The following is a 27,324-nucleotide window of genomic DNA, read 5'->3' as shown; positions in this document are numbered from 1 at the left end:
AAGCCTATACAGCCTCCAGAGGCCTCCCCTGCCATCCTCCGGCCCCCTGCCACTCACAGACCCCCCAGAGAGCAGTACTGCTCCTGCATGGAGAGAAGCCTGGCCACCGATCTTCTGGAGGGCAGCAGGGATGACATGGGAAGCCTATACAGCCTCCAGAGGCTTCCCCTGCCATCCTCCGGCCACCTGACACTCACAGACCCCCCAGAGAGCAGTACTGCTCCTGCATGGAGAGAAGCCTGGCTCCGATCTTCTGGAGGGCGGCAGCGAGGAGGACATGGGAAGCCTATACAGCCTCCAGAGGCCTCCCCTGCCATCCTCCGGCCCCCTGACACTCACAGACCCCCCAGAGAGCAGTACTGCTCCTGCATGGAGAGAAGCCTGGCCCCCGATGTTCTGGAGGGTGGCAGCGAGGAGGACATGGGCAAGCCTATACAGCCTCCAGAGGCCTCCCCTGCCATCCTCCGGCCCCCTGACACTCACAGACCCCCCAGAGAGCAGTACTGCTCCTGCATGGAGAGAAGCCTGGCCCCGATCTTCTGGAGGGCGGCAGCGAGGAGGACATGGGAAGCCTATACAGCCTCCAGACGCCTCTCCTGCCATCCTCCGGCCCCCTGCCACTCACAGACCCCCCCAGAGAGCAGTACTGCACCTGCATGGAGAGAAGCCTGGATCCGATCTTCTGGAGAGCGGCAGCGAGGAGGACAGGGCAAGCCTATACAGCCTCCAGAGGCCTCCCCTGCCATCCTCCGGCCCCCTGCCACTCACAGATCCCCCAGAGAGCAGTACTGCTCCTGCATGGAGAGAAGCCTGGCCCCGATCTTCTGGAGGGCGGCAGCGAGGAGGACATGGGAAGCCTATACAGCCTCCAGAGGCCTCCCCTGCCATCCTCCGGCCCCCTGACACTCACAGATCTCCCAGAGAGCAGTGCTGTGCCTGCATGGAGAGAAGCCTGGCCCTAAACTTCTGGAGGGCAGCAGCGAGGAGGACATGGGAAGCCTATACAGCCTCCAGAGGCCTCCCCTGCCATCCTCCGGCCCCCTGACACTCACAGACCCCCCAGAGAGCAGTACTGCGCCTGCATGGAGAGAAGCCTGGCCCTAAACTTCTGGAGGGCAGCAGCGAGGAGGACATGGGAAGCCTATACAGCCTCCAGAGGCCTCCCCTGCCATCCTCCGGCCCCCTGACACTCACAGACCCCCCAGAGAGCAGTACTGCGCCTGCATGGAGAGAAGCCTGGCCCCGATCTTCTGGAGGGCGGCAGCGAGGAGGACATGGGAAGCCTATACAGCCTCCAGACGCCTCTCCTGCCATCCTCCGGCCCCCTGCCACTCACAGACCCCCCAGAGAGCAGTACTGCTCCTGCATGGAGAGAAGCCTGGCCCCGATCTTCTGAAGGGCTTCAGTGAGGAGGACATGGGAAGCCTATACAGCCCCCAGAGGCTTCCCACTTCTCGGGTGAGCATCTGCTTTTTGACAAGAGCATTGGCACCGTACACCTGTTAACAGCCACAAACGAGTTATCTCACTTTAAGTTTTTAATACACTGCTTTTGTCTTCAGCAGGCAGAACTCGTGCTGTAAATTATTGGAATGCTTTGATCTCTCTCTACTAGCAGAAAATATAGAAACTGAAAGCAGAAGTCCTCTGTTATTGTCTCACACTGCCCCCTAGTGACAAGTGGCCATAAACAAACATTACAGCAGTATTAATTTGAAGCTGGGAAATCTAACAAAGAAGAAATAAAAAAATGTGTTAAAATGAATTGTTCTGGAGCACTTGCAAACCTGTAGATAAGTTGGCTGCTAAAGGTTAAGCTCTGCACAGATGCTGAATGTGGTTGACAATGATCTGTATAAGATATGGAATACTCTCTTTTTCCTGCAGGGCTTCTCTGGAAAACATGGTGTGGAGGGACCACAAGGACCGGTGGGCATGTATGTAAGTGCATCACACGTAGGTTGTCACTGCAGAAGGATTCTGGGAGAATTGTCCACTGGAGAAAAGCAGCAAAAATGCCTTCGTGAAAAGAAAAGTGTCATCACCGATTACAGACCATTAACTCCTTCCAATCCCTTTGTCTGGATCAGCCACACCTCTCCCTCCAGGACTTCATTTTCCGGGGGGGGGGGGGGGTTGACATGGCTGTTTGGGAAAAGGACTAGCGGTGGTGTTGAAGAGGGTCTGGCATCAATTATGGGGGTCGGGGCCAGTGTCATTTGCATGCTGTAGCTCCGCCCTTTGCACATGCAGCGGCACAATTCTGTTATTACGTGGTGCTGCTGGAGGGATCACAGTGTTGGACTATAGAGGGAAAGGCCATTGCCAGACATAGTCCCACATTGGCTTGGGAAGGGTCACAGCAGATATGGGCCCTCATTTTATTCACTTTCCTTCTGAGTTTCCTCCCGGGTGATATTTTTACACCTTGCCTGTAAAATGCCTTTAAAACCACCAGAAAGCAGGAAAACATTCTTTTGGCAGGACCTTTACCGGCGTGTATGAATACTGGCGTGTGTGAATGCCGGCGTGTATGAATACCGGCGTGTATGATACCGGCGTGTATGTGTATGAATACCGGTGTGTATGAATACCGGACGTGTATGAATGCCGGCGTGTATAAATACCGGCGTGTATGAATACCGGCGTGTATGAATACCAGCGTGTATGATACCGGCTTGTATGAATACCGGCGTGTATGAATACCGGCTTGTATGAATACCGACGTGTATGAATGCCGGCGTGTATGAATGCCGGCGTGTATGAATACCGGCGTGTATGAATACCGGCATGTATGAATACCGGCGTGTATAAATACCGGCGTGTATGAATACTGGCGTGTGTGAATGCCGGCGTGTATGAATACTGGCGTGTATGATACCAGCGTGTCTGAATGCCGGCGTGCATGTGTATGAATACCGGTGTGTATGAATACCGACGTGTATGAATACTGGCGTGTGTGAATGCCGGCGTGTATGCATACCGGCGTGTATGATACCGGCGTGTATGAATGCCGGCGTGTATGAATACCGGTGTGTATGAATACCGGCGTGTATGAATGCCGGCGTGTATAAATACCGGCGTGTATGAATACCAGCGTGTATGAATACCGGCTTGTATGAATACCGGCGTGTATGAATACCGGCGTGTATGAATACCGGCGTGTATGATACCGGCTTGTATGAATACCGGCGTGTATGAATACCGGCGTGTATGAATACCGGCGTGTATGAATACCGGCGTGTATGATGCCGGCTTGTATGAATGCCGGCTTGTATGCATACCGGCGTGTATGAATATCGGCGTGTATGAATATCGGCGTGTATGAATGCCGGCGTGTATGAATGCCGGCGTGTATGAATGCCGGCGTGTATGAATGCCGGCGTGTATGAATACCGGCGTGTATAAATACCGGCGTTTATGAATACCGGCGTTTATGAATACCGGCGTGTATGAATACCGGCGTGTATGAATACCGGCGTGTATGATACCGGCGTGTATGAATTTCGGCTTGTATAAATATCGGCGTGTATGAATGCCGGCGTGTATGAATGCCGGCGTGTATGAATGCCGGCGTGTATGAATGCCGGCGTGTATGAATACCGGCGTGTATGAATACCGGCGTGTATGAATACCGGCGTGTATGATACCGGCGTGTATGATACCGGCGTGTATGAATACTGGCGTGTATAAATGTCGGCGTGTATGAATACCGGCGTGTATGAATGTCGGCGTGTATGAATGTCGGCGTGTATGTGTATGAATACCGGCATGTATGAATACCGGTGTGTATGAATACCGGCGTGTATGAATACCGGCGTGTATGAATGTCGGCGTGTATGAATGTCGGCGTGTATGTGTATGAATACCGGCGTGTATGAATACCGGCGTGTATAAATACCGGCGTGTATGAATACCGGCGTGTATGAATACCGGCATGTATGAATACCGGCGTGTATGAATGCCGGCGTGTATGTGTATGAATACCGGCGTGTATGAATACCGGCGTGTATGAATACCGGCATGTATGAATACCGGCGTGTATGAATACCGGCGTTGTTCTGTTTCCTCATGAGATAACTGGGTAACAGATCTGGAAGAATGCATTTGCAGAATGTTTACATCTGCAGGCGGGACAGGCAAATTAACCATGTTTTTGTTTCCTCCTAGGGCTTCCCAGGTCCGTCTGGTGAGAGAGGTCGCATTGGACATCCCGGAGAGAAGGTATCGTATGACCAGGGCCGGATTTACCATAAGGCAGTGTAGGCACATGCCTACAGGCACCTAATGATGGAGGGGCGGCTCAATCCCCTCCTCCAGTACCTCCCTCCCTCCTTCTCTATGCAGAGTCCAGAGCAGAGTGTAAATGAGAGGTTACTCACCCGGCTCTCTGCATTCCACTGACAAGATTTCCTTTCAGTCAGAGGTAGGGTTGCCAGGTGTCCGGTTTTACACCGGACAGTCCAGTTTTTGTGCGCTGTGTCCGGTGCAAAAAGGCATGCTAAACCGGACAATTAAGTTGTCCGGTTTAGAGCCCCCCCCCCCCCCCCCCGCAGCGCAGGAGGAGAACAGCGCAGCAGAGAGAGAGCTGGGAGCAGCGGTGGAGAAGGGGGGCAATCTCCCCCCCCTTCCCTCACCTTAGGGTGCTCTCTCTCCCCCGCTGTCTCCTCCAGGATGATGTGCAGGCTGGCGAGTGGCTGCAGGCGGAACTTACCTCTGTGTCGCAGGCGCCGGAAGTTCGGGTCCCGCAGCCGCTGAGATTCGACTCAAAAAAGATCCGGATCAAAGATCCGAATCATTCATGAGCCGGACAACACTAATCAGTCTGAATAGTGTTGTCCGGCTCATGAATGATTCGAATCTTTGATCCGGATCTTTTTTGAGTCGAATCTCAGCGGCTGCGGGACCCAAACTTCCGGCGCCTGCGACACAGAGGTAAGTTCCGCCCGCAGCCACCCGCCAGCCTGCACATCATATTGGAGGAGACAGCGGGGGAGAGAGAGCACCCTAAGGTGAGGGAAGGGGGGGGAGATTGCCCCCCTTCTCCACCGCTGCTCCCAGCTCTCTCTCTGCTGCGCTGTTCTCCTCCTGCGGGGGGGGAGGGGGGGCACCTGGCTACCTATTCTGGGCACATATAGCCACTAGCTACCTATTCCGGGCACATATACCCCCTGGCTACCTATTCTGGGCACATAAAGCCCCTGGCTACCTATTCTGGGCACATATACCCCCTGGCTACCTATTCCGGGCACATATAGCCCCTGGCTACCTATTCTGGGCACATATAGCCCCTGGCTACCTATTCTGGGCACATATAGCTCCTGGCTACCTATTCTGGGCACATATACCCCCTGGCTACCTATTCTGGGCACATATACCCCCTGGCTACATATACTGGGACATATATACCCCTGCCTACGTATACTGGGACATTTACACCCCTGCCTACATATACTGGGACATATATACCCCCTGGCTACATATACTGGGCACATATATCCCTGGCTACATATACTGGGAACACTGGCTGTTTGTCATTATGTGCATTTAGTGGTGTAAAGCTGTCTCATTTGTGCATTTACTGGTGAAAAGCTGTCTCTTAGTATGTGCATTTACTGGTGAAAAGCTGTGTCTTATTATGTGCATTTACTGGTGAAAAGCTGTCTCTTGTGCATTTACTGGGAAAAAGCTGTCTCTTATTATGTGCATTTACTGGCGAAAAGGTGTCTCTTATAATGTGCATTTACTGGTGAAAAGCTGTCTCTTATGTGCAGTTACTGGTGAAAAACTGTCTCTTATGTGCACTGGACCAGTACTACTGGTGAGGACAGTTAGTGACATGGCTATGTACTCTGTAATGTGCTGCAGAAGATGTCAGTGCAATATAAATACTATAATTTTTTATTTAAAAAAAGCCCATTGCTTAGCCCCACTCTACATAAAAGTGCGCTTCTGACTCCGTCCCTAACTCCACCCCTAACTCCACCCCCTGTCCGGTTTTCTCCATCAGCCGACCTGGCAACCCTAGTCAGAGGCACATTTAGCTATTTAATACTGAGGTTCCTCTTGCTACCTAAAACTTGGGGCCAGCTCTAACTACTTAATATTGAGGGTACTTCTGGCTACCTTGTACTATGGTGCACCTGTAGCCACCTATGACGGTCAAGGGGAGGTAAGGGAGAAGCAGCCACTGGGACAGCCAACACACTTGCGGTGCGGTTTGGTGGGTGTTTGTAGGTCCATGGAGGGCAGAGTCTAAGGTGCCAGGATATCTGTGCCTATAGGCTCCTGTGATGTAAATCTGGGCCTGCATGCATGGAGGGCGGAGTCTAGGGTGCCAGGACATCTGTGCCTATAGGCTCCTGTAAGGTAAATCCATGCCTGCATGCATGGGGGGCGGGGTCTAGGGTGCAAGGACATCTGTGCCTATAGGCTCCTGTGATGTAAATCCGGGCCTGCATGCATGGAGGGCAGAGTCTAGGGTGCCAGGACATCTGTGCCTATAGGCTCCTGTGATGTAAATCCAGGCCTGCATGCATGGAGGGCGGAGTCTAGGGTGCAGGACATCTGTGCCTATAGGCTCCTGTGATGTAAATCCGGGCCTGCGTGCATGGAGGGCGGAGTCTAGGGTGCCAGGACATCTGTGCCTATAGGCTCCTGTGATGTAAATCCGGGCCTGCATGCATGGAGGGCGGAGTCTAGGGTGCCAGGACATCTGTGCCTATAGGCTCCTGTGATGTAAATCCGGGCCTGCGTGCATGGAGGGCGGAGTCTAGGGTGCCAGGACATCTGTGCCTATAGGCTGCTGTGATGTAAATCTGGGCCTGCATGCATGGAGGGCGGAGTCTAGGGGGCCAGGACATCTGTGCCTATAGGCTCCTGTGAGGTGAATCCAGGCCTGCGTATGACTACAAAATCTCAGAGAAGGCCACAGAGGTCTGTAGCATGATGGAGAGCTTCTAGCAGAACCTACATATATAGAGCTCCATACCCCAGCATGGTGGTGGACATACTCACCCGTCTGCATCATTTGACCCCACATTGGCTGACTGCCTTTCTGGGGCAAAAGCATTTGTGACAAAGATCTCAGCAATGTGTTTCTGTGACGTCAACTTTATTGTCATGTTATGTTGGGGGGGGTTGTTATTGGTGATAATGAATTCCATTGTGTTCATTGGCACAGTAGTTGGACTTCAGATAATTGGTAGGCAGAGACACATAGATGAGCGCTTTTCAATCCGTTTAGAAAAACACCCTCCCATTGACTTCCATTTAAAGAGGAACTGTCGTGAAAATCTTAAAATTTAAAACACATACAAATAATTAGTTCATTTCTCCCAGAGTAAAATGAGCCATAAATTACTTCTCTCCTATGTTGCTGTCACTTACAGTTGGTAGTAGAAATTACTGTTTACCGACAGGTTTTGGGCTAGTCCATCTCTTCATGGGGAATTCTTAGCATAGCCTTTATTCTTTATAAATATATTCTCTGAAACTGATTAATACAAAGATGCTGGCCAGCCTCCCTGCTTACTGCACACTATTTTGGCAGTTGGACGGAGCAACTGCCATTTACTAAGTGCGTTTAAAAATAAAGAAACCCCTGAGAACCCCCCCTATGAGAAGATGGGCTAGTCCAAAATCTGTCGGTAATGTCAGATTTCTACTACTTACTGTAATGCTGGGCATACACGGGCGATTAGCCGCCGGATGGACTCCCGCCACGTCCCTGCGCGCGGATTGATTCCCGCTCGTCCCCGCGGGCGCTCCTTATCAGCCGCTCGATTCCCCGCTATTGTCCGTCGGCGGGGAATGAGTGAGGAATCTATCCGGCGGGTCATCGGACCTGTCCATCAGTGGCTGGATTGATAAGGATACAAACTTGCCGTTTATGCCCAGCATAAGTGACAGCAACATAGAAGAAAAGTAATTTGTGGCTCATTTTACTCTGGAAGAAATGTACTTCTTATTTGTATGTGTTTTAAATTTTAAGATACGTGGTTGGGTTATTGTGGAAAAACTGCAGTGACTTGCCGGCCCTTAGAACTGAGCACTGTGTAGACCACGGCCGGCATACAAATACGTGGCTAGGTTATTGTGGGAAAAACGCAGTGACTTGCTGGCCTCTAGAGCTGAGCGCTGTGTAGACCACGGCTGGCATACAAATACGTGGCTAGGTTATTGTGGGAAAAACGCAGTGACTTGCTGGCCTCTAGAGCTGAGCGCTGTGTAGACCACGGCTGGCATACAAATACGTGCCTAGGTTATTGTGGGAAACCGCAGTGACTTGCTGGCCTCTAGAGCTGAGCGCTGTGTAGACCACGGCTGGCGTACAAATACGTGGCTAGGTTATTGTGGGAAGACCACAGTGACTTGCCAGCCTCTAGAGCTGAGCACTGTGTGGACCACGGCTGGCGTACAAATACGTGCCTAGGTTATTGTGGGAAGACCACAGTGACTTGCCAGCCACTACAGCTGAGCGCTGTGTAGACCACGGCCGGCATACAAATACGTGCCTAGGTTATTGTGGAAAAACCGCAGTGACTTGCTGGCCTCTAGAGCTGAGCGCTCTGTAGACCACGGCTGGCGTACAAATACGTGCCTAGGTTCTTGTGGGAAAACCGCAGTGACTTGCCAGCCTCTAGAGCTGAGCACTGTGTAGACCACGGCTGGCGTACAAATACGTGGCTAGGTTATTGTGGGAAGACCACAGTGACTTGCCAGCCTCTAGGGATGAGCGCTGTGTAGACCACGGCTGGCGTACAAATACATGGCTAGGTTATTGTGGGTAGACCACAGTGACTTGCCAGCCTCTAGAGATGAGCGCTGTGTAGACCACGGCCGGCGTACAAATACGTGCCTAGGTTATTGTGGAAAAACCGCAGTGACTTGCCAGCCTCTAGCGCTGAGCACTGTGTAGACCATGGCTGGCGTACAAATACGTAGCTAGGTGATTGTGGGAAGACCACAGTGACTTGCCAGCCTCTAGAGCTGAGCGCTGTGTAGACCACGGCCAGCTTACAAATACGTGGCTAGGTTATTGTGGGAAACCCGCAGTGACTTGCTGGCCTCTAGAGCTGAGCGCTGTGTAGACCACGGCCAGCTTACAAATACGTGCCTAGGTTATTTTGGAAAAACCGCAGTGACTTGCCAGCCTCTAGAGTTGAGCACTGTGTAGACCACGGCTGGCGTACAAATACGTGGCTAGGTTCTTGTGGGAGGACCACAGTGACTTGCCAGCCTCTAGAGCTGAGCGCTGTGTAGACCACGGCCAGCTTACAAATACGTGGCTAGGTTATTGTGGAAAAACTGCAGTGACTTGCCGGCCCCTAAAGCTGAGCGCTGTGTAGACCACGGCCAGCTTACAAATACGTGACTAGGTTATTGTGGAAAAACCACAATGACTTGCCGGCCTCTAGAGTTGAGCGCTGTGTAGACCACGGCCGGCGTACAAATACGTGGCTAGGTTCTTGTGGGAAAACCGCAGTGACTTGCTGGTCTCTAGAGCTGAGCGCTGTGTAGACCACGGCCGGTGTACAAATACGTGGCTAGGTGCTCGTAGAAAGGGTCCACAATAATGTGAGTGGTGAGAAACAGTTTGTAGAGTCACTATTTCTTGGATATGTGAGGCCAGAACACCACGATTTTGTGACTCCCAATAGTCACTTTAGGTCAGCATAGTAATTAGGGGTGTAATTCTTAAAGCAGTCGGAGAGGGAAGTCATTGAAGCGCTCGTCAAAGTGATGAGCCCACAAGCCACGAATCAGATCATAGGAGGTGCAGGGCCACATTTCCATCTTCCAGCCACGTATCTGTGTTCGAGCCTCACTGGTCTTATGTAACTGCTGTGGAAAGTCATTGAGGAAGGAGGAGCAGAGAGTCAATCAGTATCTGGTTTAGTCCCCTAGTAACCACTGACAGTCCCATGGAAACCACCATATGGTATTTTCTAGCAACCACAAGCGTGAGCCTGGTCAATAGGACAAGAAATTCCACCAATCTCACCAGATCAAGTTCCACCATCGAGAGTCCCCAATTCCCACTCCAGCCACCATCGCGAGTCCCCAACTCCCACTCCAGCCACCATCGCGAGTCTCCAACTCCCACTCCAGCCACCATCGCGAGTCTCCAACTCCTGCTCCAGCCATCATCGCGAGTCCCTAACTCCCACTCCAGCCACCATCGCGAGTCCCCAACTCCCTCTCCAGGAACCATCGTGAGTCCCCAACTCCCACTCCAGCCACCATCGTGAGTCCCCAACTCCCACTCCAGCCACCATCGTGAGTCCCCAACTCCCACTCCAGCCACCATTGCAAGTCTCCAACTCCTGCTCCAGCCACCATCGCGAGTCCCCAACTCCTGCTCCAGCCACCTTCGCGAGTCCCCAACTCCCACTCCAGCCACCATCGCGAGTCCCCAACTCCTACTCCAGCCACCATCGCGAGTCCCCAACTCCCACTCCAGCCACCATCGCGAGTCCCCAACTCCCACTCCAGCCACCATCGCGTGTCCCCAACTCTCACTCCAGTCACCATCGCAAGTCCCCAACTCCCACTCCAGCCACCATCGCGAGTCCCCAACTCCCACTCCAGCCACCATCGCAAGTCCCCAACTCCCACTCCAGCCACCATCGCGTGTCCCCAACTCTCACTCCAGTCACCATCGCGAGTCCCCAACTCCCACTCCAGCCACCATCGCGAGTCCCCAACTCCCACTCCAGCCACCATCGCGAGTCTCCAACTCCCGCTCCAGCCACCATCGCGAGTCCCCAACTCCCACTCCAGCCACCATCACGAGTCCCCAACTCCCTCTCCAGCCACCATCGTGAGTCCCCAACTCCCACTCCAGCCACCATCGCGAGTCCCCAACTCCCACTCCAGCCACCATCGCAAGTCTCCAACTCCTGCTCCAGCCACCATCGCGAGTCCCCAACTCCTGCTCCAGCCACCTTCGCGAGTCCCCAACTCCCACTCCAGCCACCATCGCGAGTCCCCAACTCCCACTCCAGCCACCATCGCGAGTCCCCAACTCCCACTCCAGCCACCATCGTGAGTCCCCAACTCCCACTCCAGCCACCATCGCGTGTCCCCAACTCCCACTCCAGCCACCATCGCGAGTCCCCAACTCCCACTCCAGTCACCATCGCGAGTCCCCAACTCCCACTCCAGTCACCATCGCGAGTCCCCAACTCCCGCTCCAGCCACCATCGCGAGTCCCCAACTCCCGCTCCAGCCACCATCGCAAGTCCCCAACTCCAACTCCAGGAACAAATATACCAGTCTTTCCTCATCTATTCTAGTAGGAAAGGTCACAGACAGAGGAAGTGAGGAAATACCTCCACAAGGACACAAACAAAAACCAGACATGTGGACTAGTGATGCTTCTGGTTAAAGACCAAATTACCATTGAGATAGAAATGTATGGAGGTTTGTTACCGACTTCTATGATGTCTATACAATATTCACACACTGATTCTACGGCAAATATATGAAAGTGTGCGGTTGGTAATATCTTCATTCTGTAATTACAGGGAGAGATGGGAGCACCCGGAATCCCAGGACCACCGGGCAAAGCTGGTGTTAAGGTAAAGGACTATATTATATGGCAAAGACCTCAATCAGGAAGGTGATGAGCAGCAGAGGTGATCAGTTCTCATCTATGGATTCTTCTTGAGAAGAATCCATGAAAAGTCAGGCGCTTGATGTCATCTGGAGATCGCAGGGCCTAGCAATAGGGGGTGCAGAGGTTGCAACCGCATCGTGGCCCTTGGGGGGGAGGGGGGCAACCACATTGTGGCCCTTAGGGGGGTCCCTCCCCAGGGGACCCCCCCTCATCTGCAGTATTAGGTCTCTATTGGTCCTGTGCTCATAATAATTACTTCTATAGATACTTTGAATAGTAGTAATCATTAACAAAGTGTTCCTCATCCCCTTCTTGCACCTCTGACACTGTAGTTGCCATTGGCAGGTTTTGGTGCGCCGTATCAATTGTTATGTATAGAGTGCTTGGGGGGGCCCCAATGTAAAACTTGCATCGGGGCCCACAGCTCCTTAGCTATGCCACTGGGAGATCGTATTGTGAATCTCTGATTGGCTGGTCACATCTGTGTAATGCTTCATGTTTAGCCTGTGCAGGAAGCAGAACTGAGACGTGGTCACATGGTCAAGACTGGCCAATCAGATACTGACACATCAATCACTCACCTCTTCTTACACTCTTCTCAACAAGTGATTGTATGCAGCAAAAGCTGACCACCTCTGATGAAGACAGCAGACAGCACTGGGTGGTCATCAGAGGTGGTCAGCTTCTGCTGCATACAGACAGCACTGGGTGGTCATCAGAGGTGGTCAGCTTCTCCTGCATACAGACAGCACTGGGTGGTCATTAGAGGTGGTCAGCTTCTCCTGCATACAGACAGCACTGGGTGGTAACTTTCTGGGTCTGGAGCAGGAGAGAAGGAAGCCCCATGAGTAGATTCATTCTGCATATCCTGGATCTGGAGGTTTGTATAAAGTAACAGAGGGGGTCTTAGAGCTCCTACAAGTTGGGTAAGATGTTCTGCCCTCTCTCCTCCCTATCCCAGCACTGAGTGTGGCGCCCCCCAGTTGTCTCTCTTCTGCTATAAACACCAGTAAAATGGTATCATGTGACGTAGTTCCCTTCCTCTCTTGGACACAGGAAGTCCTTACAGGAGAGGTCACATGACCCTGATGTAATATCGAATCTAAAGTGTAAAATTAAAAATCGGTCCATGAATTGTATGTCTGTACGCAGTGTTGTGTATTCTCTATAGAGTCCTTTAGTTCGTTTTCTGGTACATTAAATAAGCACCATAGTGACATACAACAGAATGCCGTAAAGAGGCCCTGTAGTGACATTTAGCAGAATGCAGTAAAGAGGCCCTGTAGTGACATATAGCAGAATGCAGTAAAGAGGCGCTGTCGTGACATATAGTAGAATGCAGTAAAGAGGCCCTGTAGTGACATATAGCAGAATGCAGTAAAGAGGCCCTGTAGTGGCATATAGCAGAATGCAGTAAAGAGGACCTGTAGTGACATACAACAGAATGCAGTAAAGAGGCCCTGTAGTGACATATAGCAAAATGCAGTAAAGAGGCCCTGTAGTGACATATAGCAGAATGCAGTAAAGAGGCCCTGTAGTGACATATAGCAGAATGCAGTAAAGAGGCCCTGTAGTGACATATAGCAGAATGCAGTAAAGAGGCCCTGTAGTGACATATAGCAGAATGCAGTAAAGAGGCCCTGTAGTGACATATAGCAGAATGCAGTAAAGAGGCCCTGTAGTGACATATAGTAGAATGCAGTAAAGAGGCCCTGTAGTGACATATAGCAGAATGCAGTAAAGAGGCCCTGTAGTGACATATAGCAGAATGCAGTAAAGAGGCCATGTAGTGACATATAGCAGAATGCAGTAAAGAGGCTCTGTCATGACATATAGCAAAATGCACTAAAGAGGCCCTGTAGTGACATATAGCAGAATGCAGTAAAGAGGACCTGTAGTGACATATAGCAGAATGCAGTAAAGAGGCCCTGTAGTGACATATAGCAGAATGCAGTAAATAGGCCCTGTAGTGGCATATAGCAGAATGCAGTAAAGAGGCCCTGTAGTGACATATAGCAGAACGCAGTAAAAAGGTCCTGTAGTGACATATAGCAGAATGCAGTAAAGAGGCCCTGTAGTGAGATGTAGCAGAATGCAGTAAAGAGGCCCTGTTGTGACATATAGCAGAATGCAGTAAAGAGGCCCTGTAGTGACATATAGCAGAATGCAGTAAAGAGGCCCTGTAGTGGCATATAGCAGAATGCAGTAAAGAGGCCCTGTAGTGACATAAAGCAGAATGCAGTAAAGAGGACCTGTAGTGACATAAAGCAGAATGCAGTAAATAGGCCCTGTAGTGACATAAAGCAGAATGCAGTAAAGAGGACCTGTAGTGACATATAGCAGAATGCAGTAAAGAGTAGAGTTGGGCCGAACCTCCGATTTTAGGTTCGCGAACCGGGTTCGCGAACTTTCGCGGAACGTTCGGTTCGCGTTAAAGTTCGCGAACCGCAATAGACTTCAATGGGGATGCGAACTTTGAAAAAAAAAAATAATTATGCTGGCCACAAAAGTGATGGAAAAGATGTTTCAAGGGGTCTAACACCTGGAGGGGGGCATGGCGGAGTGGGATACACGCCAAAAGTCCCCGGGAAAAATCTGGATTTGACGCAAAGCAGCGTTTTAAGGGCAGAAATCACACTGAATGCTAAATGACAGGCCTAAAGTGCTTTAAAACATCTTGCATGTGTATACATCAATCAGGTAGTGTAATTAAGGTACTGCTTCACACTGACACACCAAACTCACCGTGTAACGCACCGCAAACAGCTGTTTGTGTAGTGACGGCCGTGCTGGACTGGTGCGCACCATGGCGAGAACAGGTATGCAGTGGCGGGTTCACTGAACAGAACAGGTATACAGTGGCGGGTTCACAGAACAGGTATGCAGTGGCAGGATCACTGAACAGGTATGCAGTGGCAGGATCACTGAACAGGTATGGAGTGGCAGGATCACAGTACAGGTATGCAGTGGGCTGAGGGCTCACTGAACAGAACAGGTATGCAGTGGCAGGATCACTGAACAGGTATGGAGTGGCAGGATCACAGTACAGGTATGCAGTGGGCTGAGGGCTCACTGAACAGAACAGGTATGCAGTGGCAGGATCACTGAACAGGTATGCAGTGGCAGGATCACTGAACAGGTATGCAGTGGGCTGAGGGCTCACTGAACAGAACAGGTATGCAGCCAGGAAGAAGTTAAGCCTAACTAATCTTTCCCTATATGAGAGACTGCAGCAGCTCGCCCTACTCTCACTAATGCAGTCACACGAGTGGCCGTAATGGCCGCCGCTGCCTGCCTTATATAAGGGGGGGTGGGGCTCCAGGGGCTAGTGTAGCCTAATTGGCTACACTGGGCCTGCTGACTATGATGTAGAGGGTCAAAGTTGACCCTCAGTGCATTATGGGGCGAACCGAACTTCTTCCGCAAAACACGTTCGCCGGCGAACCGTTCGGCCCAACTCTAGTAAAGAGGCCCTGTAGTGACATATAGCAGAATGCAGTAAAGAGGCCCTGTAGTGACATATAGCAGAATGCAGTAAAGAGGCCCTGTAGTGAAATATAACAGAATGCAGTAAAGTGGCCCAGTAGTGGCATACAACAGAATGCAGTAAAGAGGCCCTGTAGTGACATATAGCAGAATGCAGTAAAGAGGCCCTGTAGTGACATATAGTAGCATGCAGTAAAGAGGCCCTGTAGTGACATATAGCAGAATGCAGTAAAGAGGCCCTGTAGTGGCATATAGCAGAATGCAGTGAAGAGGCCCTGTAGTGACATATAGCAGAATGCAGTAAAGAGGCCCTGTAGTGACATATAGTAGCATGCAGTAAAGAGGCCCTGTAGTGACATGTAGCAGAATGCAGTAAAGTGGCCCAGTAGTGACATATAGCAGAATGCAGTAAAGAGGCCCTGTAGTGACATATAGCAGAATGCAGTAAAGAGGCCCTGTAGTGACATATAGTAGCATGCAGTAAAGAGGCCCTGTAGTGACATGTAGCAGAATGCAGTAAAGAGGCCCTGTAGTGACGTATAGCAGAATGCAGTAAAGAGGCCATGCAGTGACATATAGCAAAATGCAGTAAAGAGGCCCTGTAGTGACATATAGCAGAATGCAGTAAAGAGGCCCTGTAGTGACATATAGCAGAATGCAGTAAAGAGGCCCTGTAGTGACATGTAGCAGAATGCAGTAAAGAGGCCCTGTAGTGGCATATAGCAGAATGCAGTAAAGAGGACCTGTAGTGACATACAACAGAATGCAGTAAAGAGGCCATGCAGTGACATATAGCAAAATGCAGTAAAGAGGCCCTGTAGTGACATATAGCAGAATGCAGTAAAGAGGCCCTGTAGTGACATATAGCAGAATGCAGTAAAGAGGCCCTGTAGTGACATATAGCAGAATGAAGTAAAGAGGCCCTGTAGTGACATATAGCAGAATGCACTAAAGAGGCCCTGTAGTGACATATAGCAGAATGCAGTAAAGAGGCCATGTAGTGACATATAGCAGAATGCAGTAAAGAGGCTCTGTAGTGACATATAGCAAAATGCACTAAAGAGGCCCTGTAGTGACATATAGCAGAATGCAGTAAAGAGGACCTGTAGTGACATATAGCAGAATGCAGTAAAGAGGACCTGTAGTGACATATAGCAGAATTCAGTAAATAGGCCCTGTAGTGGCATATGGCAGAATGCAGTAAAGAGGCCCTGTAGTGACATATAGCAGAATGCAGTAAAGAGGTCCTGTAGTGACATATAGCAGAATGCAGTAAAGAGGCCCTGTTGTGACAAATAGCAGAATGCAGTAAAGAGGCCCTGTAGTGACATATAGTAGCATGCAGTAAAGAGGCCCTGTAGTGACATGCAGCAGAATGCAGTAAAGAGGCCCTGTAGTGGCATATAGCAGAATGCAGTAAAGAGGACCTGTAGTGACATACAACAGAATGCAGTAAAGAGGCCATGCAGTGACATATAGCAAAATGCAGTAAAGAGGCCCTGTAGTGACATATAGCAGAATGCAGTAAAGAGGCCCTGTAGTGACATATAGCAGAATGCAGTAAAGAGGCCCTGTAGTGACATATAGCAGAATGAAGTAAAGAGGCCCTGTAGTGACATATAGCAGAATGCACTAAAGAGGCCCTGTAGTGACATATAGCAGAATGCAGTAAAGAGGCCATGTAGTGACATATAGCAGAATGCAGTAAAGAGGCTCTGTAGTGACATATAGCAAAATGCACTAAAGAGGCCCTGTAGTGACATATAGCAGAATGCAGTAAAGAGGACCTGTAGTGACATATAGCAGAATGCAGTAAAGAGGACCTGTAGTGACATATAGCAGAATTCAGTAAATAGGCCCTGTAGTGGCATATGGCAGAATGCAGTAAAGAGGCCCTGTAGTGACATATAGCAGAATGCAGTAAAGAGGTCCTGTAGTGACATATAGCAGAATGCAGTAAAGAGGCCCTGTTGTGACAAATAGCAGAATCAGTAAAGAGGCCCTGTAGTGACATATAGCAGAATGCAGTAAAGAGGTCCTGTAGTGACATGTAGCAGAATGCAGTAAAGAGGCCCTGTTGTGACATATAGCAGAATGCAGTAAAGAGGCCCTGTAGTGACATATAGCAGAATGCAGTAAAGAGGCCCTGTAGTGGCATATAGCAGAATGCAGTAAAGATGCCCTGTAGTGACATATAGCAGAATGCAGTAAATAGGCCCTGTAGTGACATAAAGCAGAATGCAGTAAAGAGGACCTGTAGTGACATATAGCAGAATGCAGTAAAGAGGCCCTGTAGTGACATATAGCAGAATGCAGTAAAGAGGCCCTGTAGTGACATATAGCAGAATGCAGTAAAGAGGCCCTGTAGTGAAATATAGTAGAATGCAGTAAAGTGGCCCAGTAGTGACATACAACAGAATGCAGTAAAGAGGCCCTGTAGTGACATATAGCAGAATGCAGTAAAAAGGCCCTGTAGTGACATATAGTAGCATGCAGTAAAGAGGCCCTGTAGTGACATGTAGCAGAATGCAGTAAAGAGGCCCTGTAGTGGCAAATAGCAGAATGCAGTGAAGAGGCCCTGTAGTGACATATAGCAGAATGCAGTAAAGAGGCCCTGTAGTGACATATAGTAGCATGCAGTAAAGAGGCCCTGTAGTGACATGTAGCAGAATGCAGTAAAGTGGCCCAGTAGTGACATATAGCAGAATGCAGTAAAGAGGCCCTGTAGTGACATATAGCAGAATGCAGTAAAGAGGCCCTGTAGTGACATATAGTAGCATGCAGTAAAGAGGCCCTGTAGTGACATGTAGCAGGATGCAGTAAAGAGGCCCTGTAGTGGCATATAGCAGAATGCAGTGAAGAGGCCCTGTAGTGACATATAGTAGAATGCAGTAAAGAGGCCATGTAGTGACATATAGCAGAATGCAGTAAAGAGGCCCTGTAGTGACATATAGCAGAATGCAGTAAAGAGGCCCTGTAGTGACATATAGCAGAATGCAGTAAAGAGGCCCTGTAGTGACATATAGCAGAATGCAGTAAAGAGGTCCTGTAGTGACATATAGCATAATGCAGTAAAGAGGCCCTGTAGTTACCTATAGCAGAATGCAGTAAAGAGGCCCTGTAGTGACCTATAGCAGAATGCAGTAAAGAGGCCCTGTAGTGACATATAGCAGAATGCCGTAAAGAGGCCTTGTAGTGACATATAGCAGAATGCAGTAAAGAGGCTCTGTAGTGACATGTAGCAGAATGCAGTAAAGTGGCCATGTAGTGACATATAGCAGAATGCAGTAAAGAGGCCCTGTAGTGACATATAGCAGAATGCAGTAAAGAGGCCCTGTAGTGACATATAGCAGAATGCAGTAAAGAGGCCCTGTAGTGACATATAGCAGAATGCAGTAAAGTGGCCCAGTAGTGACATATAGCAGAATGCAGTAAAGAGGCCCTGTAGTGACATATAGCAGAATGCAGTAAAGAGGCCCTGTAGTGACATATAGTAGAATGCAGTAAAGAGGCCCTGTAGTGACATATAGCAGAATGCAGTAAAGAGGCCATGTAGTGACATATAGTAGAATGCAGTAAAGAGGCCCTGTAGTGGCATATAGCAGAATGCAGTAAAGAGGCCATGTAGTGACATATAGCAGAATGCAGTAAAGAGGCCCTGTAGTGACATATAGCAGAATGCAGTAAAGAGGCCCTGTAGTGACATATAGCAGAATGCAGTAAAGAGGCCCTGTAGTGACATATAGCAGAATGCAGTAAAGAGGACCTGTAGTGACATATAGCAGAATTCAGTAAATAGGCCCTGTAGTGGCATATGGCAGAATGCAGTAAAGAGGCCCTGTAGTGACATATAGCAGAATGCAGTAAAGAGGTCCTGTAGTGACATATAGCAGAATGCAGTAAAGAGGCCCTGTTGTGACAAATAGCAGAATCAGTAAAGAGGCCCTGTAGTGACATATAGCAGAATGCAGTAAAGAGGTCCTGTAGTGACATGTAGCAGAATGCAGTAAAGAGGCCCTGTTGTGACATATAGCAGAATGCAGTAAAGAGGCCCTGTAGTGACATATAGCAGAATGCAGTAAAGAGGCCCTGTAGTGGCATATAGCAGAATGCAGTAAAGAGGCCCTGTAGTGACATATAGCAGAATGCAGTAAATAGGCCCTGTAGTGACATAAAGCAGAATGCAGTAAAGAGGACCTGTAGTGACATATAGCAGAATGCAGTAAAGAGGCCCTGTAGTGACATATAGCAGAATGCAGTAAAGAGGCCCTGTAGTGACATATAGCAGAATGCAGTAAAGAGGCCCTGTAGTGAAATATAGCAGAATGCAGTAAAGTGGCCCAGTAGTGACATACAACAGAATGCAGTAAAGAGGCCCTGTAGTGACATATAGCAGAATGCAGTAAAGAGGCCCTGTAGTGACATATAGTAGCATGCAGTAAAGAGGCCCTGTAGTGACATGTAGCAGAATGCAGTAAAGAGGCCCTGTAGTGGCAAATAGCAGAATGCAGTGAAGAGGCCCTGTAGTGACATATAGCAGAATGCAGTAAAGAGGCCCTGTAGTGACATATAGTAGCATGCAGTAAAGAGGCCCTGTAGTGACATGTAGCAGAATGCAGTAAAGTGGCCCAGTAGTGACATATAGCAGAATGCAGTAAAGAGGCCCTGTAGTGACATATAGCAGAATGCAGTAAAGAGGCCCTGTAGTGACATATAGTAGCATGCAGTAAAGAGGCCCTGTAGTGACATGTAGCAGGATGCAGTAAAGAGGCCCTGTAGTGGCATATAGCAGAATGCAGTGAAGAGGCCCTGTAGTGACATATAGTAGAATGCAGTAAAGAGGCCATGTAGTGACATATAGCAGAATGCAGTAAAGAGGCCCTGTAGTGACCTATAGCAGAATGCAGTAAAGAGGCCCTGTAGTGACATATAGCAGAATGCAGTAAAGAGGCCCTGTAGTGACATATAGCAGAATGCAGTAAAGAGGTCCTGTAGTGACATATAGCAGAATGCAGTAAAGAGGCCCTGTAGTGACCTATAGCAGAATGCAGTAAAGAGGTCCTGTAGTGACATATAGCAGAATGCAGTAATGAGGCCCTGTAGTGACCTATAGCAGAATGCAGTAAAGAGGCCCTGTAGTGACATATAGCAGAATGCAGTAAAGAGGCCCTGTAGTGACATATAGCAGAATGCAGTAAAGAGGCCCTGCAGTGACATATAGCAAAATGCAGTAAAGAGGCCCTGTAGTGACATATAGCAGAATGCCGTAAAGAGGCCTTGTAGTGACATATAGCAGAATGCAGTAAAGAGGCCCTGCAGTGACATATAGCAAAATGCAGTAAAGAGGCCCTGTAGTGACATATAGCAGAATGCAGTAAAGAGGCCCTGTAGTGACATATAGCAGAATGCAGTAAAGAGGCCCTGTAGTGACATATAGCAGAATGCAGTAAAGAGGCCCTGCAGTGACATATAGCAAAATGCAGTAAAGAGGCCCTGTAGTGACATATAGCAGAATGCAGTAAAGAGGCCCTGTAGTGACATATAGCAGAATGCAGTAAAGAGGCCCTGTAGTGACATATAGCAGAATGCAGTAAAGAGGTCCTGTAGTGACATATAGCAGAATGCAGTAAAGAGGCCCTGTAGTGACATATAGTAGAATGCAGTAAAGAGGCCCTGTAGTGACATATAGTAGAATGCAGTAAAGAGGCCCTGTAGTGACATATAGCAGAATGCAGTAAAGAGGCCCTGTAGTGGCATATAGCAGAATGCAGTAAAGAGGCCCTGTAGTGACATATAGCAGAATGCAGTAAAGAGGCCCTGTAGTGACATATAGCAGAATGCAGTAAAGAGGCCCTGTAGTGACCTATAGTAGAATGCAGTAAAGAGGCCCTGTAGTGACCTATAGCAGAATGCAGTAAAGAGGCTCTGTAGTGACATGTAGCAGAATGCAGTAAAGTGGCCATGTAGTGACATATAGCAGAATGCAGTAAAGAGGCCCTGTAGTGACATATAGCAGAATGCAGTAAAGAGGCCCTGTAGTGACATATAGCAGAATGCAGTAAAGAGGCCCTGTAGTGACATGTAGCAGAATGCAGTAAAGAGGCCCTGTAGTGACATATAGCAGAATGCAGTAAAGAGGCTCTGTAGTGACATGTAGCAGAATGCAGTAAAGTGGCCATGTAGTGACATATAGCAGAATGCAGTAAAGAGGCCCTGTAGTGACATATAGCAGAATGCAGTAAAGAGGCCCTGTAGTGACATATAGCAGAATGCAGTAAAGAGGCCCTGTAGTGACATATAGCAGAATGCAGTAAAGAGGCCCTGTAGTGACCTATAGCAGAATGCAGTAAAGAGGCTCTGTAGTGACATGTAGCAGAATGCAGTAAAGTGGCCATGTAGTGACATATAGCAGAATGCAGTAAAGAGGCCCTGTAGTGACATATAGCAGAATGCAGTAAAGAGGCCCTGTAGTGACATATAGCAGAATGCAGTAAAGAGGCCCTGTAGTGACATGTAGCAGAATGCAGTAAAGAGGCCCTGTAGTGACATATAGCAGAATGCAGTAAAGAGGCTCTGTAGTGACATGTAGCAGAATGCAGTAAAGTGGCCATGTAGTGACATATAGCAGAATGCAGTAAAGAGGCCCTGTAGTGACATATAGCAGAATGCAGTAAAGAGGCCCTGTAGTGACATATAGCAGAATGCAGTAAAGAGGCCCTGTAGTGACATATAGCAGAATGCAGTAAAGAGGCCCTGTAGTGACATATAGCAGAATGCAGTAAAGAGGCTCTGTAGTGACATGTAGCAGAATGCAGTAAAGTGGCCATGTAGTGACATATAGCAGAATGCAGTAAAGAGGCCCTGTAGTGACATATAGCAGAATGCAGTAAAGAGGCCCTGTAGTGACATATAGCAGAATGCAGTAAAGAGGCCCTGTAGTGACATATAGCAGAATGCAGTAAAGTGGCCCAGTAGTGACATATAGCAGAATGCAGTAAAGAGGCCCTGTAGTGACATATAGTAGAATGCAGTAAAGAGGCCCTGTAGTGACATATAGCAGAATGCAGTAAAGAGGCCCTGTAGTGACATATAGCAGAATGCAGTAAAGAGGCCCTGTAGTGACATATAGTAGAATGCAGTAAAGAGGCCCTGTAGTGACATATAGTAGAATGCAGTAAAGTGGCCCAGTAGTGACATATAGCAGAATGCAGTAAAGAGGCCCTGTAGTGACATATAGCAGAATGCAGTAAAGAGGCCCTGTAGTGACATATAGTAGAATGCAGTAAAGTGGCCCAGTAGTGACATATAGCAGAATGCAGTAAAGAGGCCCTGTAGTGACATATAGCAGAATGCAGTAAGTGGCCCAGTAGTGACATATAGCAGAATGCAGTAAAGAGGCCCTGTAGTGACATATAGCAGAATGCAGTAAAGAGGCCCTGTAGTGACATATAGTAGAATGCAGTAAAGAGGCCCTGTAGTGACATATAGCAGAATGCAGTAAAGTGGCCCAGTAGTGACATATAGCAGAATACAGTAAAGAGGCCCTGTAGTGACATATAGCAGAATGCAGTAAAGAGGCCCTGTAGTGACATATAGCAGAATGCAGTAAAGATGCCCTGTAGTGACATGTAGAATAATGCAGTAAAGAGGCCCTGTAGTGACATATAGCAGAATGCAGTAAAGAGGCCCTGTAGTGACATATAGCAGAATGCAGTAAAGAGGCCCTGTAGTGACATATAGCAGAATGCAGTAAAGAGGCCCTGTAGTGACATATAGCAGAATGCAGTAAAGAGGCCCTGTAGTGACATATAGTAGCATGCAGTAAAGAGGCCCTGTAGTGACATGTAGCAGAATGCAGTAAAGAGGCCCTGTAGTGGCATATAGCAGAATGCAGTAAAGAGACCCTGTAGTGACATATAGCAGAATGCAGTAAAGAGACTCTGTAGTGACATATAGCAGAATGCAGTAAAGAGGCCCTGTAGTGACATATAGCAGAATGCAGTAAAGAGGCCCTGTAGTGACATATAGCATAATGCAGTAAAGAGGCCCTGTAGTGACATATAGCAGAATGCAGTAAAGAGGCCCTGTAGTGACATATAGCATAATGCAGTAAAGAGGCCCTGTAGTGACATATAGCAGAATGCAGTAAAGAGGCCCTGTAGTGACATATAGCAGAATGCAGTAAAGAGGCCCTGTAGTGACATATAGCAGAATGCAGTAAAGAGGTCCTGTAGTGACATATAGCAGAATGCAGTAAAGAGGCCCTGTAGTGACCTATAGCAGAATGCAGTAAAGAGGCCCTGTAGTGACATATAGCAGAATGCAGTAAAGAGGCCCTGTAGTGACATATAGCAGATTGCAGTAAAGAGGCCCTGTAGTGACATATAGCAGAATGCAGTAAAGAGGCCCTGTAGTGACATATAGCAGAATGCCGTAAAGAGACCTTGTAGTGACATATAGCAGATTGCAGTAAAGAGGCCCTGTAGTGACATATAGCAGATTGCAGTAAAGAGGTCCTGTAGTGACATATAGCAGAATGCAGTAAAGAGGCCCTGTAGTGACCTATAGCAGAATGCAGTAAAGAGGCCCTGTAGTGACATATAGCAGAATGCAGTAAAGAGGCCCTGTAGTGACATATAGCAGATTGCAGTAAAGAGGCCCTGTAGTGACATATAGCAGAATGCAGTAAAGAGGCCCTGTAGTGACATATAGCAGAATGCCGTAAAGAGACCCTGTAGTGACATATAGCAGAATGCAGTAAAGAGGCCCTGTAGTGACATATAGCAGAATGCAGTAAAGAGGCCCTGTAGTGACATATAGCAGAATGCAGTAAAGAGGCCCTGTAGTGACATATAGCAGAATGCAGTAATGAGGCCCTGTAGTGGCATATAGCAGAATGCAGTAAAGAGGCCCCGTAGTGACATATAGCAGAATGCAGTAAAGAGGACCTGTAGTGACATATAGCAGAATGCAGTAAAGAGGCCCCGTAGTGACATATAGCAGAATGCAGTAAAGAGGCCCTGTAGTGACATATAGCAGAATGCAGTAAAGAGGACCTGTAGTGACATATAGCAGAATGCAGTAAAGAGGCCCTGTAGTGACATATAGCAGAATGCAGTAAATAGGTCCTGTAGTGACATATAGTAGAATGCAGTAAAGAGGCCCTGTAGTGACATATAGCAGAATGCAGTAAAGAGGCCCTGTAGTGACATATAGCAGAATGCAGTAAAGAGGCCCTGTAGTGACATATAGCAGAATGCAGTAAAGAGGCCCTGTAGTGACATATAGCAGAATGCAGTAAAGAGACCCTGTAGTGACATATAGCAGAATGCAGTAAAGAGGCCCTGTAGTGACATATAGCAGAATGCAGTAAAGAGGCCCTGTAGTGGCATATAGCAGAATGCAGTAAAGAGGCCCTGTAGTGACATATAGCAGAATGCAGTAAAGAGGCCCTGTAGTGACATATAGCAGAATGCAGTATAGAGTCCCTGTAGTGACATATAGCAGAAGGCAGTAAAGAGGCCCTGTAGTGACATATAGCAGAATGCAGTAAAGAGGCCCTGTAGTGACATACAGCAGAATGCCGTAAAGAGGCCCTGTAGTGACATATAGCAGAATGCAGTAAAGAGGCCCTGTAGTGACATATAGCAGAATGCAGTAAAGAGGCCCTGTAGTGACATTTAGCAGAATGCAGTAAAGAGGCCCTGTAGTGACATATAGCAGAATGCAGTAAAGAGGCCCTGTAGTGACATATAGCAGAATGCAGTAAATAGGTCCTGTAGTGACATATAGTAGAATGCAGTAAAGAGGCCCTGTAGTGACATATAGCAGAATGCAGTAAAGTGGCCCTGTAGTGACATATAGCAGAATGCAGTAAAGAGGTCTTGTAGTGACATATAGCAGAATGCAGTAAAGAGGCCCTGTAGTGACATATAGCAGAATGCAGTAAAGAGGCCCTGTAGTGACATATAGCAGAATGCAGTAAGAGGCCCTGTAGTGACATATAGCAGAATGCAGTAAAGAGGCCCTGTAGTGACATATAGCAGAATGCAGTAAAGAGGCCCTGTAGTGACATATAGCAGAATGCAGTAAAGAGGCCCTGTGGTGACATATAGCAGATTGCAGTAAAGGGGCCCTGTAGTGACATATAGCAGAATGCAGTAAAGAGGCCCTGTAGTGACATATAGCAGAATGCAGTAAATTATTCAGGACACTGATTTTTATGGTAATTTTCCTGCTTTCATCATCGGAAACACTTCCTGTATCTATATATATATATATTGCTGTATATTGTATGAAGCCCCGCCTCCAGTGATGTCACAGTAAATAGAACCACAATAAAGAGCTACATGAGTGATCTCGGCAGATGCTGAGCTATATGGGGCGTTTTTATGATTATCTAATGAATGTTTGTGTCTGGCAGGGACCCCCAGGCCCTCCTGGAGAGAGGGGACCCCCCGGGCCGCAGGTAAGCACTAACAGACAGTCCCGTATTATTGGAACATGTCGCTGGTTCTGTGAGGTGCTGATTATTATGAGCTGATGGAAATGATGCAGCATGTAGTGTGAGCACATGGCGGGGTCCACATACACATAGGACAGGCCTCAGAATTACACACAATACTATACACACCTGTGCTATCACAGCTGCATAGCAACAGCCCCATCCAACCCCTGCTGCCGGCCCAGGGCTCCTCCCCCCCATCCCCGGGCCCTCCCAGCCCAGGGCACCCCAGCCCCGAGCCCTCCCAGCCCAGTGCCCCCCAGCCCATGGCCTTTCATTCCATGCCTCCACCCATCCCTGGGCCCCCCATCCCAGAGTCCCCCAGCCCAGGACCCCCCCCCCATCCCAGGGCCTTTCATCCCATGTGTTCATAATATCCTAACAAAGGGTTAATCTGTGCTCCCCCTGTGACTGTTAGGATATTATGAACACAGTGAGGGATGAGAGACAAAGGGTTAATTTGCGCACCCCCTGTGGCTTGTCTCTCACCCTTCCCTGTGTTCATAATATCCTAACAAAGGGTTAAATTGCGCACCCCCTGTGGCTTGTCTCTCACCCCTCCCTGTGTTCATAATATCCTAACAAAGGGTTAATTTGCGCACCCCCTGCGGCTGTCTCTCACCCTTCCCTGTGTTCATAATATCCTAACAAAGGGTTAATCTGCGCTCCCCCTGTGGCTTGTCTCTCACCCTTCCCTGTGTTCATAATATCCTAACAAAGGGTTAATTTGCGCACCCCCTGCGGCTGTCTCTCACCCCTCCCTGTGTTCATAATATCCTAACAAAGGGTTAATTTGCGCACCCCCTGTGGCTTGTCTCTCACCCTTCCCTGTGTTCATAATATCCTAACAAAGGGTTAATCTGCGCACCCCCTGTGGCTTGTCTCTCACCCCTCCCTGTGTTCATGATATCCTAACAAAGGGTTAATCTGCGCTCCCCCTGCGGCTGTCTCTCACCCTTCCCTGTGTTCATAATATCCTAACAAAGGGTTAATTTGCACACCCCCTGCGGCTGTCTCTCACCCCTCCCTGTGTTCATAATATCCTAACAAAGGGTTAATCTGCGCTCCCCCTGTGGCTTGTCTCTCACCCTTCCCTGTGTTCATAATATCCTAACAAAGGGTTAATCTGCGCTCCCCCTGTGGCTTGTCTCTCACCCTTCCCTGTGTTCATAATATCCTAACAAAGGGTTAATTTGTGCACCCCCTGCGGCTGTCTCTCACCCCTCCCTGTGTTCATAATATCCTAACAAAGGGTTAATTTGCGCACCCCCTGTGGCTTGTCTCTCACCCTTCCCTGTGTTCATAATATCCTAACAAAGGGTTAATCTGCGCACCCCCTGTGGCTTGTCTCTCACCCTTCCCTGTGTTCATAATATCCTAACAAAGGGTTAATCTGCGCTCCCCCTGTGGCTTATCTCTCACCCTTCCCTGTGTTCATAATATCCTAACAAAGGGTTAATTTGCGCACCCCCTGCGGCTGTCTCTCACCCCTCCCTGTGTTCATAATATCCTAACAAAGGGTTAATCTGCGCACCCCCTGTGGCTGTCTCTCACTCTTCCCTGTGTTCATAATATCCTAACAAAGGGTTAATCTGCGCACCCTCTGCGGCTGTCTCTCACCCTTCCCTGTGTTCATAATATCCTAACAAAGGGTTAATCTGCGCACCCCCTGTGGCTTGTCTCTCACCCTTCCCTGTGTTCATAATATCCT

The 27,324-nt window shown here is 48.8% G+C and overlaps 1 protein-coding gene across 1 annotated transcript in view; it reads left to right on the top strand.

Moving 5' to 3' along the window:
- Positions 1-27,324, top strand: part of LOC137527509 (collagen alpha-1(XI) chain-like) — a 197,329-nt gene that overhangs the window by 92,175 nt on the left and 77,830 nt on the right. Inside the window, exons 22-25 of the mRNA XM_068248027.1 lie at positions 1,888-1,941; positions 4,171-4,224; positions 11,532-11,585; positions 25,533-25,577. Of these exons, the coding sequence (XP_068104128.1) occupies positions 1,888-1,941; positions 4,171-4,224; positions 11,532-11,585; positions 25,533-25,577 (207 nt within the window). The remainder of the gene's footprint in view (positions 1-1,887; positions 1,942-4,170; positions 4,225-11,531; positions 11,586-25,532; positions 25,578-27,324) is intronic.

Source organism: Hyperolius riggenbachi, chromosome 8, assembly GCF_040937935.1.
Source record: "Hyperolius riggenbachi isolate aHypRig1 chromosome 8, aHypRig1.pri, whole genome shotgun sequence".
Classification (NCBI taxonomy): Eukaryota; Metazoa; Chordata; class Amphibia; order Anura; family Hyperoliidae; genus Hyperolius; species Hyperolius riggenbachi.
Note: the sequence above shows the minus strand (reverse complement) of the source record. Positions and strands in the feature narration are given on the sequence as shown.